At 37.1% G+C, this 21,147-nt stretch overlaps 1 protein-coding gene across 4 annotated transcripts in view; it reads right to left on the minus strand.

The window, feature by feature from the left end:
* Positions 1 to 21,147, minus strand: part of FBXL2 (F-box and leucine rich repeat protein 2) — a 210,464-nt gene that overhangs the window by 65,437 nt on the left and 123,880 nt on the right. For 2 of the 4 annotated variants that reach the window (XM_077129888.1, XM_077129887.1), the window contains exons 3-5: positions 10,397 to 10,451; positions 10,048 to 10,122; positions 6,829 to 6,923 (exon numbers count right to left, since the gene is read on the minus strand). In XM_077129888.1, coding sequence (XP_076986003.1) covers positions 6,829 to 6,923; positions 10,048 to 10,122; positions 10,397 to 10,451 — 225 coding nt within the window. Of the gene's footprint in view, positions 1 to 6,828; positions 6,924 to 10,047; positions 10,123 to 10,396; positions 10,452 to 21,147 lie in introns of those variants that run through there. The other 2 variants (XM_077129890.1, XM_077129889.1) reach the window with 1 other exon arrangement.

Consider the following 21,147-nt stretch of genomic DNA (forward strand, 5'->3'; position numbering starts at 1 on the left):
TGAGAGGATAAAGGACAGAAAAGTTGAAAGAGCTTAGAAAGAAAGACCCAGTGAAGTTTGGAGAGAAAAAGCTCACAGAGGAACTGAGAGAGAGAGAGCTGCTGAAAGCAAAGAAGCCCAGGAGCATAGGACTAGCAGATACCAGCCATGTGCCTTCCCATGTGACAGAGGTGTCCCAGACGCTGGTGGCCTTTCTTCAGAGAAGTTACCGATCTATTGATGCTTTAATTTAGACATTTTTTACGGTCTTAGAAAAGTAAATTTGTAAGCCAATATATCCCCATTGTAAAAGCACACCCATTTCTGGTATCTTGCATTCAGGCAGATTTAGCAAACTGAAACAGCAGCCATTGTTGTAACCTCTCAAGCAAAGGAATCTTAAAGAAAGTAAATTTCTTCAAAACTATGGAAAACAGTTAAGGGGCTGCATTAACTGGGCAAGGGCTGAATTAAGAAACAGAGCTTCAAAAGTCATAGAAACTGCTTCTGGTACATACTTGTTGGTTCCTCTCTCACCCCCCCCACAAAGCTGGATGGAATCCATTGTGGGTTCCTGACCATTTTCCAGAAGGAGCAGGGTGGCCACTGTGTGCATACTAGGGTACAGGTATGTGAATGCCAATCTTTCAGTGGAAGTCTGAGGGACTGAGTTAGGGAACTCGTCTTAGGTTTGCCCTCTCAGAGCTTGTTCTGAGGGAGGAGAAGTGGCTTTGCAGACAACTGGGAGTGTGAGAAACAATTAAGTCTAAGTGGCTAAGTGGTTTGGTGCAAAGGCCTACCAAATTAAGTCACAGAAGAGAGCACTCAGTGGAGGGGGAGGTGAGGTGGAGGGAGTCTATTTCAATAGAGTATAAGGTGGCATTCACTCAAACTCCTGTAAGCTGTAAATGGTGGAATTCCCAAGGCCATGGGAGAACCACAAGTTCAGGGGGAAAAAAAAGCAGATTCCCTTGGCATCACCTATGCTCAGATTGAGAGGATCCTGCACTTAACATTTGCCTCAGTCTGATCTTGCTGATAAGAGGGCTAAGCTCTGAAGGAGACCACCAGCCAAACCAGAGCCAATTTACAAAGACTGGGAATGGTGTGTTTTGGTTGGTTGGTTTGTTCTGGTTAGCTCCTAGCACTGTAGGAAATCTCTAGCAAGATAAAAGCTTAAGGAACAGACAGCTCAGGGACAAAATTCTAGAGTTAATACTTTGAAATATTAAAATGTACAGTTTACATCACAAGATTACAAGACAAACAAAGACACAGGAAATAATGGCCCATCCAAAGAAACAAAATAAAGATCTAGAAACCATTTATGAAGAGGACCAAATTTGGACAAACCAGACAATTTAAAAAATGATTCTCAATATGCTCAAAGAGATAAAAGGAAACACAGAGAAATAACTAAAGGATATGGGGAAAACAACAAATGAACAATATGAAAATTTAAAATTAACAAGAACTAAACATAAAATAATGGATTTGAAATATAATTAAAATGGAAAGTTTCCTAGAGGGTTTCAACAGACGACTGGAGGGGCAGAAGAAAGAATCAGTGATCTCAAAGACAAGACAACTGAAATGAGCTAGGCTGAGAAACAGAAAAAAATAATTTTTAATAAAGTAAACAAAGCCTAAGAGACCTGTGAGATACCATCAAGCATACTAGTATATACATTATGGGAGTCCCACCAGAAGTAAGGGACAGAAAGAATAGTCAAAGAAATAATGACAGAAGAAATTCCAAATTTAACAAACAACATGAATATGTACATACAAGCAGCCCAAAGAGCCCCAACAGGAAACTCAAAGAGAACCATGCCCAAGGTATGGTAATCAAATTGTCTAATGTGAAATGTACAAGGTAATCAAACTGTCTAACGTGAAAGACAAGAGAGAGTCCTGAAAGATGTAAGAGAAAAGCAAGAAATTATGTACAAGGGAATTAAGTAGGAATAAGTGCTCATTTCTCATTAGAAAGTGGATAGGTAAGAAGGTAGTGGTAGGGAGTGTGTTAGTTAGATTCAGTTGTCAACTTGGCCAGGTGAGCATACCTAGTCTTGTTGCTGCGGACATAAGCCAATGGTACGTAAACCTCATCTGTTGCCAATTACATCTGCAGTCAGCTAGGAGGCGTGTCTGCTGCAATGAGTGATGTTTGACTTAATTGGCTGGTGCTTAAATGAGAGATTGCAACGTAGCACTGCTAGCAGCTTAGCATTTCTCATCTCAGCACTTGCAGCTCAGCCCGGGCCCTTGGAGATGGAGAAAGAAATTACCCCAGGGAAAGTTGTTAGAACCCAGGGGCCTGGAGAGAAGACCAGCAGAGACCATCTTGTGCCTTCCACGTAAGAAAGAACCTCAGTGGAAAGTAAGCTGCCTTTCCTCTGAAGAACCAACAAAATAAATCCCCTTTTATTAAAAGCCAATCCGTCTCTGGTGTGTTGCATTCCGGCAGCTAGCAAACTAGAACAGGGAGTATTTTAAAGTGCTGAAAGAAAACAATTGCCAACCAATGATTTTATATCTGCCAAGACTTTCTTTTTAAAAATGAGGGAGAGATTAAAACATTCCTAGATGAACAAAAGCTGAAGGAGTTCTTTACCATTAGACCTGCCCTAAAAGCAAAAATAAAGGGGATACCTCAGACTGAAAGGAAAGGACACTAGACAGTGGATTGAAGTGACATGAAGAGATAAGGACCTCCAATAAAGGTAACCATATGGGTAATTATAATTGACAGCATTACTGTATTCTATTTTTTGGTATGTAACTCCACTTCTTAGAGGTTCTAAAATGGAAATGAATAAAAAGTAATAATAAATTTATGGTTTTGGACATTTAGTGTACAAAGATATAATTTGTGACAAGTACAAAAATGTGAGGGAGCGAGGCATAGAAAGATTGTATGTGTATGCTATTGAAGATAAGCTGGTGTCAAATCAAAAATGACTGCTGTAGATACGGGAGGTTAAAAATTTAACTGCATAGTAACCAAAAGAAAATATCTGAAAAATATATTCAGAAAAAATAAGAAGGAACTCAAAATGATACAATAGAAAGTAAATAAATATAAAAGTAGGCATTAACAGAAGAATTATGGAACAGAAAAGGTATAAGACATACAAACATAAAATAGCAAAATGGCAAAAGAAAGTTCTGTATTATCAGTAGTGACATTAAATGTAAATGGTTGAGGACTTCAATCAAAAGGCAGAGACCAGAAGAATGGATCAAAAAGCCTGACACAATTAATAGGCTGTTTAGAAAAGACTCACCTTAAATTCAAAGATATAAATAGATTAAAAATGAAAGAGTGGAAAAAATATACCACACAAGTAGTAACTGTAAGAGAACTAGGGTAGCTATACTAATATCAGATAAACTAGGTTTTAAGTAAAAAACAGTTATGAGGGACAAATAAGATCATTATATACTGATAAAGGGGTGAATTCAACAAAAAGACATGACAATTATAAATATACATATGTGCACCTGACAGCAGTGGCCCAACATATACAAAGCAAATACTGACAGATTTGAAGGGAGATATTGATGGTTCTACATTAATAGGAGACTTGAATACACTAATTTAAATAATGGGTAGAACATCTAGACAGAAGATCAATCAGAAAATAGACTTAAATGATACTCTAAACCAAACCATATGGAACACTTCACTCGACAGCAGCAGAATACACATTCTTCTCTAGTGCGTATAGAACATTCTCCAGGTATACCATATGTTAAATCACAAAAAAGTCTCAAATTCAAAAATACTGAAATCATACAATGTATCTTCTCCAACCACAACGGAATGAAGCTAGAAATTAGTAATGGAGGAAAAAATGGGGAAAAAAACCAATGTACTCTTAAACAACTAGTGGGTTAAAGAAGAAATCACAAGAGAAATTAGGAAATATCTTGAGGCAGATGAAAATGAAAGGTACTGATGAGAGGGAAATTTATAGCTTTAAATGCCTACCTTAAAAAAGAGCTCAGGTCAGAGACCTAATGTCAAAACTGGAAAATCTACAATAAGGGAAACTGAAACTCCAAATAAGCAAGAGGAAGGAAATAACAGATTAGAGCAGAGATTAATGAAATAGAGAATTTAAAAAGAGAGAGAACCAAAGGAATCAGAAGTTGGTAGTTTGAAAAGATTAATAAAATAAACTTTTAGCCAGACTGACAAAAACAAAAGAGAGGACCCAACTAAAATCAGAAATGAAAAGGGGAACATTACTGCCTACCCTGCAGAAATAAAAAGGAATATGAGGATATCATGTAGAACTGTACATCACAAATTAGACAAACTACATAACATGGACGGATTCCTAGACACAAACAATCTACAATGACTCAAGATGAAACAGAAGATCTCAACAAACCAACAACTAGTAAAGAGATTAAAACAGTAATAAAAAATTTCACTAATCAAAAATCTCCCAAAGAAAAGCCCATGATCAAACAGATTCACAGGTGAATTTTATCAAACATTCAAAGAAAAATTAAGACCAATCCTGCCCAAACTCTTCCAAAAAATTGAAGTGGAAACTCAACTCATTCTGTGAGGCCAACAGGACCTTCATATCAAAGCCAGATAAAGACACCACAAGAATAAAAATAACAGACAAATATCCCTCAAGAATATAGATGCAAAAGTCCTCAACAGAAGCAAACCAAATCCAAAAGCCCACTAAAATAATTATATGCCACGATCAAACAGGATTTCTGTTCTAAAACTCAATGTAAACCAGTAAACATTTTTAGCTTCATAGAATTTTTTTATAATATATACATGGTCTTATTCCAATTTTCAAGTGCAAATGTATTTCTTTGATATCTCATTGACATCTAAGTCTTCATATTCAATTTATTTTAGTTTCTTTAATGGAACCACTACTTTATATTCTCTTTTATAAATCACCTTAGGGCCTATTGGTAGGTTTAAGCTTCCTGTTAAAATAGAATCAATCTATTCCTCTGATTTATAAAGCTTTTGAAGTAGGAAGAAATCCGGCCTTGTGGTCTGAATGGTAAGGAAACCACACTAACTTTCCACTGAACAGCCCTCCCTTTACTGACTTTGCAAAACTTTCTGTTTCTTTGTTTGAGCTCCTACCACTTCATGTTTATTCAGAAGAAACTTGCTACAGTGCAAGAAAAGTTACTGTTTCTTCTCCCTTTGTAGTACCTGTTAAAGTTGGTTCTAGTCAACGCTAGGGCACATGCAATCAGTTGAAGCCCCAACTTGAAGTTAACTTTGTCTAGTTATGATAGTAAAAATCACACCCACTGAGCAGGCTAATCCACCATTTTTTAACATGCATTGCATGAAGTAGCATGATTAAGAACTGCTCGGGCTCCACTTAAGCCACTTAACCACGTCACCTAACTTATCTTAAACCACTCCCCTAAACTCACCTACCTGAAACTGCATAAATATCTCAAGCCTCTACCACTCCTGGAGATAGAGATGAGGTTTATATCCTGTCTCCTTGATGAACTGTTCCCAATAAACTTTCTTTTCTTGAAATTCTGATGACATGTATTGATCTCGGCTCATTGGGCAGTGAGCCCACTTTGGGCAATAACAGTAACACAACATTCTGAATGCATTTAACACCACTGAATTGTATACTTGAAAGTGGTTAAAATGATTAATTTTAGGTTATCTATGTTATCAGGATACAACTATTCAAGACAAAGAGTGAACTCTAATGTAAACTATGAACTACAGTTAATATCATTATAATAATAATATATAATCAATTGTAGAAAAGGTACCTCACGAATGCAAAATGTTAATATGGGGAAAATCCTATGTGGTGGAATGGAGGGACAGAGTATACGGGAACTCTGTACTTCCTGCCTGTTTTTTCTATAAACCTACAATTCTAACAACCAAAAAAAAAAAAAAATTAAAATCACCTTGCTCCATATATCTAAAGTGAATATTTTGATCATTTAATGATGTTATAAATCAATTTTACTTTGCAATGGTATAGTAGAGGTTTCAATGATAAATTCTACTGTCTGTGTTTGCTATCTACTGTACATTCTTACTGGACGTCTGTGATTGGTGTACACTATGGTACTTTTTAGGTCTGCAAGAAGACAATGTCTATTCTAAGGCTATTGGGGGTAAAGTGTGTGTCCTAACTTAACCAATAAGAAACAATATTAGAGACCACAAAGATAAGGACATGAAGACTTAGAGCTGGTTCTAACTATGTCTCCAGAAAAGCTCAAAGCACATGTTCTTAACAGGTTTTGATCATATCTCCAATAAACAATGGTTATCCAGTAAGAGTTAGGCAAGCATTTGGTTGAATAGGATATATTGTTAATTATAATAAAATGAATGTAATAATCGCATCCCATTATGAGTGAAAAAATTCCAAGTTATGCTAAGGAAATTTCTGGAAAAACAATTTTGTCAATTAGTATAATTTATAACGAAAGGCAGCTATTATTATGAGAAAGAGACTATGAAGATGGAAAAGTAAAGAAGGGTAAAAGAAGAGAGATGATCTGAAAATATACTTATTGAGACTTTACTATGTGTCAGATGTTTCATACACTTTATTTCACATGATGTGCACGACATGAAGTGAAACCATTTGTACCAAGGTCCCATCCCTAACAACAGTAGAGCTCAGTTGGGAAACAAGGTCTCTAACTTCATAGTCACAGTCATCTCATTACTCTACACAATTACCAAAGAAAGAATTTAGCAGAAAAGTGCATAATATTCTTATTGCATTTTTTTTCTGATGAAAACGTCAACTACAAGTTGCCATGACAAAGTGAGCTACTGTAGATTTGACTTACTTCAAGGAAGAATCCCCCACACCAATGCAGCCTCGCAAGCTGAGCTTCCTCAGGAATCCACCGCATCGCTTTGAGATATTTTCCACCACTCGACCCTTAAGTCAAGAAAGGGGGAGGGGGTGCAGGGGAGAATCTCATTTATTTTATGCTGCTAATCTTACAGGAAAAAAAAATCTGAAATTTAGAAACTGAATATATATATATTTTTAAGTGTAATAGAAGATATTATGGAACATTCATACAGTACCTCAATTCTATCCCTAGCACAGGAAGGGCTGTGTGCACTTTTTAATGTTCTCAACCAAAGCATTAAGTATTATTTTAAAATCTGTACACTGATATGAAATCTAAGAATAAGCAAATTCTGAAAGACCAACAGTAAATCACAGGTTACCTGGGGCTGGAGGTCAGGGAGAGAAGAGGAGTTACTGCTTTCATAGGTAGAGAGTTTTGACTGAGATGATAAAAAAAGTTTTGGTAATAGATGGTGGTGATGGTAGCACATTATTATGAATGCAATTCATATCACTGAATTGTACACGTGAGAGTGATTAAAATGGGAAATTTTATATGGTATATATGTTACCAGAATAAAATGAAAATACAGTATTCAAGTTAATGGTTCTGTTCCTTATCTAACAGCATGCTATAGATGTGTAATTTAAAATGAAGGGCTTTAGAGGAAAGATTGGTTTCAGAAGGGTCTTTTAAAACTCATGGAGTTATGACTTTTAGGCAAACACATTAGTTATTTCTCATTTTTGTCCTAGCAGAATCTTTACAACATGAAGACACTAGCAATAAAATGTCCAACATTTAAAGGCATGAAAATACCTAAACATCAGGGAAACAACACATATTTAGGGAAGAGTGATGCTGAAGGAAAGACATGATAAGCATTTGTCACTTGGATGCTTTATTCTGGATGTGCCCTTCATACAACTCACTGATCAAGGTACCTGTATTCTTCTGTTAATAAATCAGTGACTTGGGTGACAACCTTTCTGTACCTCAGTTTAATCAACAGGTGTTTATGAGAAGAATAAATAATACATGTAAAATGCTAGAATAGTACCTGGCACACAGTAAATACTAATAATTATATTAATCCTATTCCTTCTGGCTCCTTCTCTCTCTTCTCAACATATTATAAATCTCCATTTCCTCCCAAAGTAGATGTGTTTAAGACCATCAGGTTATCCATGGAATCCTTTCAGGGGGTCCCATTTAAAGAACAGAAGAGGCCCCAATATTTAGTTCCTAATCCAAACTGGATTCAAGGTGCCAATCCATAAAGGGAACTAAACAGTATTAGACTACATTGAGACCCTGGTACCAGCTATCACAGGTTTTCACATGTAATTTTTTATTTAACTGGAGATCCATAAATTGGTCTTTTCTTTAGGAAAGTAGTCTTGAGTATTTCTGAGATATGTATACACACACACACACTTATATATATATCAGGCCTTCAAAGTTTCATGCCTTTATACATAAGTATATTATATATGTAGTTGCAGTTAGATGAAAATCAGCAGTTAGCCAAAATAATGAAATCAAATAATGCACAAGGTAGTGCTATTTACTTGAAATATTAGTATTTTTATTATTTAAATTTAAAAGTTTTCAATATGCCTTCCAAAATGTTGTACAGTCTAGAAAAATTATCAAAGAAAACAGAAAAGACCCATGGAAAAAGAGAAAGGATTTTGCCAAATGTTTTCAAATAATGACTCTCTTTTGGTCAGTGAAAATGACCACAATTTTTAGAATTTCAGGTTATCCTCATCATCACTAAGTAAATTCACCAAACAAAGATTTACAGAATATCAGCTGGAAAGTGAACTATACTGGTTAGTAGAGAATGTCAGCATGTTTGGGTCAGGCACTGTTGCAATCACTCTTATAAAGTCTGGAAAGAATATTAAACAAAACCTAATTCAGGGACCAGGTGTCTAAGCCAGGAACCAGAATTTATCTTTCCAGGATGATTGTGGAGCTCTGAGGACCCTACCACCTTCTAAGCTCAGAGCACCACAGCATGACAGAAATCAAGTGTTTCCAAACATGGATTTTATGAAATCCTGTGCCTGTCTCATCAGCTGTAAGCATTCTGCAACACTGGTTGAACACGGAGATGAAGGCTCAAGCCAGCAGGTCACCTAGAGACGGACACGAAGGGCTGTTACAACTGGCCATTAGTTCCTCTAGGTAATACTAGGTTAAATAACTAGCAGGATATTGCCTGAGCCCATCTCACTATTAAATACATTAATTTCCTTATCCATTAAAAAATACAAGACATATACCTTGGTAAAAATTCTCGGGAAACACTCTCCATGAGTAGCTGAATTAAAACATAATTCCACTATTGTTAACTGTGTTGACCAAACTGGAAATGAATAAGGTTTTCTATTCAGAATCTCAAGACCCTTAAAACACCACTCTAGATAATTACTGTGTACAGTGCTCTTTATTCCTTCACTCAACCACCCTTTTCTCTTTTTTCACACGGGCAGGCACCAGGAAGTGAACCCAGGTCTCCGGCATGGCAGGCGAGAATTCTGCCACTGAGCCACCTTCACACTGCCCCACCCTTTTCTTTTTTGGTTGGAAATTTGGTATTTAATACTAAAGTTCTTTTAAAATAAACTTTCCTCACTTGGTTTGTTTTGTTACTCTTAAATGTATATTGGCCAAATATACTAAAACCCTGTAATTATAAAGGGCTTTAAATATTACTTATTTACTTTATAGCTAATAAAACTGAGGCAATGAGAGATTATATACTTTGACTTAACTGGCAGGGCTAGGGTGATACTTCAGATCTCCTACTTCATTGCTGGACCTCTACTGTGCCATCACTCCATTTTGATGCTGAATTAAAATTCTCAGTGGATCATTCAGATCAATAAATATTTGTCAAGAGTTGTCTAAGGATAAGGCACTAAACTAGGCATTAATGATTCAGGTATGAGGCTTTAAAAAGCATAGTGATGAAATTCAGGTTAAAAATATAAACGGGGAAATAATCTGTAACTGATATAGTGCAAAAAGCAAAATACAATTGGAATTTTGTATTATTCTTTCAATTTTTTTCTCTCCATTCCATCTTGACACTTTATTATTACATCTAAATGCAACAAAATAAAAAGACAGGAAAGAGGGACCAGTTTACTTATCTTTTTAAAAAATCTTCTCTAAAACAGTACAACTTACCTCTACATCTGTTTGAAAGTTAAAAAGGTCTATTCTTTGCCAGTTGCTTCCATCCAGGGCTAAGATGTTCCAAGCCTGGGAGGTGGGAAGAAAAGGAGGGTGGATTGGAGCAAAAGTGATACTTTCCTGAGGCTTTTACAGAAATCTTAGTTTTGACTCAACCTTTGGATTTTAAACCTATATTCTTGATGTATTTTAAGTTAATAATCAAACGGAGAATTGTAACATTGTGTTATATTAAATGTAACAGAAAATTGACTTGAATTTTTAAATGTTTAGTTGTTTAAAACTCATCCTCATTCTAATAAACTTGAGATTTTCTTTATTAAAAATATGCTAAATACCCTACCTTGGAAATCTGTGCACATCGGCACAAAGTTACTATATCCAGGAAGGAAAATATTCTAGGAAGAAAGAGAAAAAAAAACAAACAAAAATAAGATGATTTTAACAGTGAAGTATTCTTATAATTCAAAAGATAAAATCTAGTGCACCAGCTAGACATATCATAACTTTTTGCTCTAGATTCCTCAGTATGCAATATACAAGTACACTTTAATTTTACATCACCGCTGTGAAGTAATGTCTGCACATTTAGAAGCTATTTTAGATACACTATACAAATCCTCTTAAAACAGAACTCACTAAACTTTTTTTCCCCTCATTCTACGAAATTAACATGGGGCGGTGAATTATAACTAGTTTTAACTCTTGAATTTCCCAGGCAGTGGGCCTGTGATAGCTGAATTAATTCTCAGGCCCCTAACACACACCACAAACCCCTCTTTTGATGGTAGATACTACAAACAGGCTCAGATGCCTGAGCCACAAATAACATGGCCAAGAAAAGCTGGATGATAGAGCCCACTAGGTTTGATGCATTTGTTCACTAGGCCAGTTGGAGCTCAATGGCTGGGAAGGTTTGTAAGTGACCAGTTCTACCGGGGCAAAAGAAGCCATAGCTGATGGAAGAGACAGGAAAAAAGAAAAATGGAGAGAAACAAAACAGTTGCCATGAGCTATGCCAATACAGCAAGCAGCAGGAGCTAGCATGGCAGTGTCTGAGTGGGGCCTACACATTCGAGCAGTGGAGGAGTTGATGATGATGGGATGATGGGCGTATAGCTAGCTGTGTACGGCAGTGCTGTCTAATGGAAGTGAAAAACATACAGCCACTTTTCTGTGAGAAGGGTGGACGGAGTTGAGGTCAGGGACTATAACAGTCCTGGAAGATGACATGAGAGTCTGCGCCTGTGTGTGTGGAAGAGGAGAGAGGCGGTAAGATAGCAAACAGCCACATATGACGTTCCTCAAAATTCTGCAAAGGTAACAATCAGTGGTGAGTTAAAGGACTCTGGGCTTGAAAAAAGAGAGCAGAACTATAAAACACCAGAGTACTGTGAAGTACATTAATGCACCACCAATATGACAGCATAGCCATCATTCTACCCTATGGGCTCCAATCATTTTCTAGTGAAAAGCAAATGACAAGCATTATAAGAATGCAATGACTTTAAAAGATTAGTGGATCTTTGTACTTAGGAAAATGCTGGCGGGTAAAATATGTGTACTTAAATATACGTATTAAACACATTTTAAAGGTACAACTACCTTGTCTCTATGGGAATACATCTTGCCCCACTTCACAGGCCTTCTTGCCCAAACGATCATGTCCTGTGCTGTACGACCATTTTCTACCAGCCACAACTTACTGTCAGCTCTCTAGAAACTCCAAGGACCAGATAGAGAAACTAGTTTGGTACAGGAGAATCACATTTAATGCTGGGGTTGGGTTCTAAAGTACAAGCTGAAGATGAAAAGGGAGTGGTCATGGGCTAAATTCCCCTTGAAAATCCCTTAGGAACTCATCACATTTGGGAACATACTCTATAGCCTTTCAGTAATAATAACAACACTACTAATAATAAACATAGTTAACACCGATTTGGCACTCACTATGTGCCAGCCACTATTTATATGTTAATTAGTCATTTAATTCTTTCAACAACTGTATGAGGTGTTTGCTATCATCTCCATTTTACAGATAAGGGTACTAAACTCAGAGAAGTTAAGTAACTGCCCTGGTCACACAGATAGGGTAAGAGCAGAGCTGGGATTTTAACCCAAGTAGTCTGAATCAAGAGCCAAACCGATGACTACTATATATAAGGCTTTGAAAAGTTAAACACAAATGTCTTCCCCTCAGGATTGGAATAGATGTGTTTAGTGGACATACTGCATGGAAAACACATATCTCTAAATGTTAAAACCATACCCAGCAAAACGAGATGCTTATAAACTGAAACACACACAGGAACCAACAGGTAGAAAAACAGCTCACATTTCTAATCTAGTGCCTAAAACCCATTAGATGAGAATGGAAGAGATTGTCTGAAGTATTTACATTGCTTTCCCTCATCTCTATTCTTCCCCCTTTCAACTGAATACCTGTAGTTGAATTTGCACACGTTAAACAGGCAATAATGGAACTCTTAATTGCCAAACTGCAGCCTAACTTAAATTCCTGAACCACGTTCAATGAATAAAATTAATGCCCTGAATGACAAAGTCTGGAGTACTGATGCTAGAAACCGATCTCTAGAACAGAGATAGCTAAAGGAATCAGAGGAGAAGAAACTGAGTTCTGGTCCTTACAAAACGTTTCTTCCTGGAAATTGCTTCCAACCTCAAAAGTGATAACCCCACCCCTACATGAGGCAAGCATTACAGAGGCATCCCAGTCTTAATATATACTGGAGTGTATAGGGAGGGATGTACTTATGGACTTTGGATTTTGTTCCATTTATCTATTTATCTATCTTTGTGCAAATAAGACCCTATTTAAATTATGAAACTTTATAAGTCTTGGCTTCATGAAGATTGTCTTGGCTATTTTTGATCATTAGCATTTTCACTTAAGTTTTAGATACAGCACATCAATTTTCACAAGAAAACTTTCCAGAATTTTTACTGGGATTGCACTGAATTTATAGATAATTTAGGAAGAATTGAGATCTTTGCAATATTAAGGAAAATGATATATTCAGCTATTTATGTAGGGTTTAATTTCTTACAGTAATTTTTATCGTTTTCCCACATAGACACTATGTTCATCTTTAGTTACATTTTTTCCTGGTTATATAATATTATTATAAATGGCATTTTAAATTGTTAGTATATAGAAATAGTTGATTTTCAGATTGTCATTGTATCCTGCAACTAATTTCATTTATTCATTCTAATATTTTATCTGTAAATTCTTTTGGATTTTCTACATACAAAATCAATTCATCTGTGAATAATGACAATTATCGTTCTTCCTTTCCAATAATCATACTTTTAATTTATTTTTCTTATTTTATTTCTGTGGTTCTGACCTTACAATGGAGAACAAAACTAGTAATGGTAGACATCATTGTCTCATTCCCTTTCAAGAAAAAAGCTATCACTCAATCATTGATAACAATGTTTACTGAAGTTTCTTTCTGCCTTTTCAACTATTTTAAAATTATCCTGATATACCCCAGAGAAAATGTTTTGCACACACATGGTTTTATTATCTCTAACATTTGCTTACCCTAGAGAAAATGTGTTGCACACACATGGTTTTATTACCTCTAACATTTGCTTATCTCCCCTTCAAAAAAAATTATTTTAAATAAGAACAGATAATACAGAGAGTTCCCATATAACCCCTGAAATGCCCCCTTCTCTCCCTTCTAGTTTTCCCTATTAACATCTTACATTAGTATAGTATATTTGTTACAGTTAATGAACTAATACTGATACATTAAGTAAAGAGAAAACCTTAAGGTTCACTCTTTAGATTGTATAAATTTCAGGGGTTTAGACAAAATCATGATATCATGTATTCAGAGTACCATACAGAATAGTTTCAATACCCTAAAAAAATCATCTGTGCTTCACCTATTCATCTCTTCCCTCTTCCTAAGAACTCTGGAAACTGATTTTTTTTTTTTTTTTTACAATCTCCACAATATTGCCTTTTCTATATTGTCATACAATTGGAATCATACATTATGTGCCTTTCAGACAGGCTTCTTTCACTTAGTAATATGCATTTAAGTTTCCATTATGTCTTTTTGTGGCTTAAGAGCTCATTTCTTTTTATCACTGAATAACATTGTATGTGTGTACCACAGTTTATCCCTTCACCTACTGAAAGACATCTTGGTTTCTTTCTGGTTTTGGTGATTATAATTCTGCAGGTTTTTTGTGTGGATATACATTTTCAACTCAGCTGGGTAAAGATCAAGATGAGTGACTGCTGGATTATTTGGTAAGCCCATGTTTAGCTTTGTATGACACTGACAAATTGTCTTTCAAAGTGGCTGCACCATTTTTCATTGCCACCAGTAATGAGCGAAGGTTCCTTTTGTTTCACATCCTCACCAACATTTGGCACTGTCAATAATTCTAACTGGCCATTCTAGCAGGTAGACAGTGGTATCTTGTTGTTTTAATCTTTAATTTCCTTATGACATATTACATTAAGCTTCTTTCCATATGCTCAATTTTCATCTGTATATCTTCTTTGGTGATGTTTCTGTTCAAATTATTTGCCCATTTTTAAATGGAGTTATTTGCTTTCCTTTTTTTTTTTTTTAAAAAAAAGCAGTTGTATTGAGATAAATTCACATACCATACAATCCATCTAAAGTACACAATTAATGGCTTTTAGTATACTCCCAGAGTTGTGCATTTGTAACCACAATAAATTTTAGAACATTTTCATTAGTCCGAAAATAAAAACCCTATAACCTTTCAACAGTCACTATTCAATCCTTCTATTCCTTCTATCTCTACATAACCAAGTCTATTTCTGTCTCTAGAAATTTATTTATATTTACATGTTATATAAATGAAATCATACAGTTTGTAGCACTTTGCGTTTGGTTTCTTTTACTAAGCATGTTTTAAAAAAATTATTATTTTTTTTAATTAGAGAAGTTGTAAGTTTATAGAAAACTCATGTAAAAAATACAACATTCCCAAATACCATCCTATTGTTGAAACTTTGCCTTAGTGTGGTACCTTTGTTGATGAAAGAATATTAAAATAGTCCTATTAACTATACTCCATAGTTTACATTATGGTACTTTTTCCATACAGCATCCTATTATCAACCATCCTTGTTGATACCAATATACCATCTTTGTATTAGTTTGATTATAATTTATAAAAAAACATTCCTATACTTGTACTATTAACCCCAGCCCATCATTCAAAAGAGGGTTCACTGTGTTATACAGTCCCATGCTTTATAGTCTTTCACTTTCCAGTAACAGACATGACCCAAAACTTCCCCCTTTCAACCACATTCACAAACATAATTTGGTGCTGTTAATTACGCTCACGATAATGTGCTCTCATCACCACTATCCATTTCAAAACTTAAAATCAGCTTCTCCCCTCTCTTTCTCTGCCGGCCCGCCCTCCTTCTCCCCTCTCTTTCTCCGCCGGCCCGCCGCGCGGCACCCACGCCCCGCAGCGGCAGACCCGCCCGCCCTCCTTCTCCCCTCTCTTTCTCCGCCGGCCCGCCGCGCGGCGCCCACGCGCCGCAGCGGCCGACCCGTCCGCCCTCCTTCTCCCCTCTCTTTCTCCTGCTCCGGCGGCTCTCCAACCACCATGGTGCCCTCTTCCGCCTTCACTGGCTCCTCCGCCACCAGCCTCGACAGCCTTGCCGCCCTCACCTTTCCTCCTCCAGAACAGCTACTGGGGGAGTGGAGACAATACAGAGCAGCTCCCGGAGCCACGACGGAGATCAAAGGGATAGCGTACCCCATCCTGGAACGGCTGACTGTCTGGGAGAACCAGCTCCGGTGAGAACACCGAGGGACGCGGGCTTTCCTGGGCGGGATGGCAAGTGGCCGGAGTCCCTCCCTTCCTCCTTCCCAGGCCAGCTGGCAGAAGTGGGCAGGTGGTCCCCTCAGGCCATGGCGGCTGGCGTCCCCACCACGCGAGGCCCCCCGGATCAACTGAAAGAGTTGGGTCAGAAATCCCCAGACTGCGGAGAACGATGACCAGGGGGTCCCTTCCAAACATGTGACACCCCGGTTCGCCTGGGAACAGTGCACTCTCCCGGGCTGCGACAGCTGGCACCCTTCCGCCACGCTTGGCGCCCCGGGCCAACTAGGAAATTTGGTTGGGCGCTCTCACGTGCTGCGGCGGCCAGCGACCCTCCCCGCGTTCGGACCCCTGGGCCGGCTGGCACTCTTCCAAGACGCTTCGGCTGCCAAACCTCCCCTACGGCGAGAGTTTTCCAGAGTTAAGGGACCCACAGCAACTTTTACTGGTGGATCCCGCAGACAAACGTGTGCCACGAGCGCCACCTACTGGGCAGGATAAGAAAAACAGAACCCAGAGATTTCACAGAAAAATCTTACAACCTGTGGGGTCCAACACTCAGGGAAATCTGACTAAATGCCCAGACGCCAGCAGAAGATAACAGATCACGCTCAGAAAATTGAAAATATGGCCCAGTCAAAGGAACAAACCAATAGTTCAAATGAGATACAGGAGCTGAAACAACTAATGCTGAATATACAAACAGAAATGGAAAACCTCTTCAAAAACGAAATCGCTAAATTGAGGGAGGACATGAAGAAGACATGGGTTGAACATAAAGAAGAAATAGAAAAACTGAAAAAACAAATCACAGAGCTTATGGAAGTGAAGGATAAAGTAAAAAAGATGGAAAAAGCAATGGATACCTACAATGATAGATTTAAAGAGACAGAAGACAGAATTAGTGATTTGGAGGATACAACATCTGAATTCCAAAAAGAAACAGAAACTATCCGGAAAAGAATGGAAAAATTCGAACAGGGTATCAGGGAACTCAAGGACAATATGAATCGCACAAATATACGTGTTGTGGGTGTCCCAGAAGGAGAAGAGAAGGGAAAAGGAGGAGAAAAACTAATGGAAGAAATTATCACTGAAAATTTCCCAACTCTTATGAAAGACCTAAAATTACAGATCCAAGAAGTGCAGCGCACCCCAAAGAGATTAGACCCAAATAGGCGTTGCCCAAGACACTTATTAGTTAGAATGTCAGAGGTCAAAGAGAAAGAGAGAATCTTGAAAGCAGCGAGAGAGAAGCAATCCATCACATACAAGGGAAACCCAATAAGACTATGTGTAGATTTTTCAGCAGAAACCATGGAAGCTAGAAGACAGTGGGATGATATATTTAAGTTACTAAAAGAGAAAAACTGCCAACCAAGACTCCTATATCCAGCAAAATTGTCCTTCAAAAATGAGGGAGATATTAAAACATTCTCAGACAAAAAGTCACTGAGAGAATTTGTGACCAAGAGACCAGCTCTGCAAGAAATACTAAAGGGAGCACTAGAGTCAGATACGAAAAGACAGAAGAGAGAGATATGGAGAAGAGCGTAGAAAGAAGGAAAGTCAGATATGATATATATAATACAAAAGACAAAATGGTAGAGGAAAATATTATCCAAACAGTAATAACTCTAAATATTAATGGACTGAATTCCCCAATCAAAAGACATAGACTGGCAGAATGGATTAAAAAACAGGATCCTTCTATATGCTGTCTACAGGAAACACATCTTAGACCCAAAGATAAATATAGGTTGAAAGTGAGAGGGTGGGAAAAGATATTTCATGCAAATAACAACCAGAAAAGAGCAGGAGTGGCTATACTAATATCCAACAAATTAGACTTCAAATGTAAAACAGTTAAAAGAGACAAAGAAGGATACTATATACTAATAAAAGGAACAATTAAACAAGAAGACATAACAATCATAAATATTTATGCACCAAACCACAATGCCCCAAAATACGTGAGGAATACACTGCAAACACTGAAAAGGGAAATAGACACATATACCATAATAGCTAGAGACTTCAATTCACCACTCTCATCAATGGACAGAACATCTAGACAGAGGATCAATACAGAAATAGAGAATCTGAATATTACTATAAATGAGCTAGACTTAATAGACATCTATAGGACATTACATCCCACAACAGCAGGATACACCTTTTTTTCAAGTGCTCATGGATCATTCTCAAAGATAGACCATATGCTCAGTCACAAAGCAAGTCTTAACAAATTTAAAAAGATTGAAATCATGCACAACACTTTCTCGGATCATAAAGGAATGAAGTTGGAAATCAATAATAGGCGGTGTGCCAGAAAATTCACAAATACATGGAGGCTCAACAACACACTCTTAAACAACAAGTGGGCCAAAGAAGAAATTGCAAGAGAAATTAATAAATACCTAGAGGCGAATGAAAATGGAAACACAACATATCAAAATTTATGGGACGCAGCAAAGGCAGTGCTAAGAGGGAAATTTATTGCCCTAAATGCCTATATCAAAAAAGAAGAAAGGGCAAAAATTTGGGAATTAACTGTCCACTTGGAAGAACTGGAGAAAGAAGAGCAAACTGACCCCAAAGCAAGCAAAAGGAAAGAAATAACAAATATTAGAGCAGAAATAAATGAAATTGAAAACAATAGAGAAAATCAATAAGACCAGAAGGTGGTTCTATGGGAAAATCAATAAGATTGATGGGCCCTTAGCAAGACTGACAAAAAGAAGAAGAGAGAGGATGTAAATAAATAAGATCAGAAATGGAAGAGGAGACATAACTACTGACCTCACAGAAATAAAGGAGGTAATAACAGGATACTATGAACAACTTTACACTAATAAATACAACAATTTAGAGGAAATGGACGGGTTCCTGGAAAGACATGAACAACCAACTTTGACTCAAGAAGAAATAGATGACCTCAACAAACCAATCACAAGTAAAGAGATTGAATTAGTCATTCAAAAGCTTCCTAAAAAGAAAAGTCCAGGACCAGACGGCTTCACATGTGAATTCTATCAAACATTCCAGAAGGAATTAGTACCAACTCCTCTCAAACTCTTCAAAATAATCGAAGTGGAGGGAAAACTACATAATTCATTCTATGAAGCCAACATCACCCTCATACCAAAATCAGGCAAAGACATTACAAAAAAAGAAAACTACAGACCAATCTCTCTAATGAATACAGATGCAAAAATCCTCAATAAAATTCTAGCAAATCGTATCCAACAACACATTAAAAGAATTATACATCATGACCAAGTAGGATTCATCCCAGGTATGCAAGGATGGTTCACCATAAGAAAATCAATTAATGTAATACACCACATCAACAAATCAAAGCAGAAAAATCACATGATCATCTCAATTGATGCAGAGAAGGCATCTGACAAGATTCAACATCCTTTCCTGTTGAAAACACTTCAAAAGATAGGACTACAAGGGAACTTCCTTAAAATGATAGAGGGAATATATGAAAAACCCACAGCTAATATCATCCTCAATGGGGAAAAATTGAAAACTTTCCCCCTAAGATCAGGAACAAGACAAGGATGTCCACTATCACCACTATTATTCAACATCGTGTTAGAAGTTCTAGTCAAAGCAATTAGACAAGAAAAAGAAATACAAGGCATCAAAATTGGAAAGGAAGAAGTAAAACTATCACTGTTTGCAGACGATATGATACTATACGTCGAAAACCTGGAAAAATCCACAACAAAACTACTAGAGCTAATAAATGAGTATAGCAAAGTAGCAGGCTACAAGATCAACATTCAAAAAACTATAGCTTTTCTATACACTAGTAATGAACAAGCTGAGGGGAAAATCAAGAAACGAATCCTATTTACAATCGCAACTAAAAGAATAAAATACCTAGGAATAAATTTAACCAAAGAGACAAAAAACCTATATAAAGAAAACTACAAAAAACTGCTAAAAGATATCACAGAAGACCTAAATAGATGGAAGGGCATACCGTGTTCATGGATTGGAAGACTAAATATAATTAAGATGTCAATCCTACCTAAACTGATCTACAGATTCAATGCAATACCAATCAAAATCCCAACAACTTATTTTTCAGAATTAGAAAAACCAATAAGCAAATTTATCTGGAAGGGCAGGGTGCCCGAATTGCTAAAAACATCTTGAGGAAAAAAAACGAAGCTGGAGGTCTCGTGATGCCGGACTTTAAGGCATATTATGAAGCCACAGTGGTCAAAACAGCATGGTATTGGCATAAAGATAGATATATCGACCAATGGAATCAAATAGAGTGCTCAGATATAGACCCTCTCATCTATGGACATTTGATCTTTGATAAGGCAGTCAAGCCAACTCACCTGGGACAGAACAGTCTCTTCAATAAATGGTGCCTAGAGAACTGGATATCCATATGTAAAAGAATGAAAGAAGACCCGCATCTCACACCTTATACAAAAGTTAACTCAAAATGGATCAAAGATCTAAACATTAGGTCTAAGACCATAAAACAGTTAGAGGAAAATGTAGGGAGATATCTTATGAAACTTACAATTGGAGGCGGTTTTATGGACCTTAAACCTAAAGCAAGAGCACTGAAGAAAGAAATAAATAAATGGGAGCTCCTCAAAATTAAACACTTTTGTGCATCAAAGAACTTCATCAAGAAAGTAGAAAGACAGCCTACACAATGGGAGATAATATTTGGAAACAACATATCAGATAAAGGTCTAGTATCCAGAATATATAAAGAGATTGTTCAACTCAACAACAAAAAGACAGCCAACCCAATTACAAAATGGGAAAAAGACTTGAACAGACACCTACCAGAAGAGGAAATACGGATGGCCAAGAGGCACATGAAGAAATGCTCAATGTCCCTGGCCATTAGAGAAATGCAAATCAAAACCACAATGAGATATCATCTCACACCCACCAGAATGGCCATTATCAACAAAACAGAAAATGACAAGTGCTGGAGAGGATGTGGAGAAAGAGGCACACTTATCCACTGTCAGTGGGAATGTCAAATGGTGCAACCACTGTGGAAGGCAGTTTGGCAGTTCCTCAAAAAGCTGAATATAGAATTGCCATACGACCCAGCAATACCATTGCTAGGTATCTACTCAAAGGACTTAAGGGCAAAGACACAAACGGACATTTGCACACCAATGTTTATAGCAGCGTTATTTACAATTGCAAAGAGATGGAAACAGCCAAAATGTC

This window comes from Tamandua tetradactyla, chromosome 15 (genome assembly GCF_023851605.1).
Source record: "Tamandua tetradactyla isolate mTamTet1 chromosome 15, mTamTet1.pri, whole genome shotgun sequence".
NCBI lineage: Eukaryota > Metazoa > Chordata > Mammalia > Pilosa > Myrmecophagidae > Tamandua > Tamandua tetradactyla.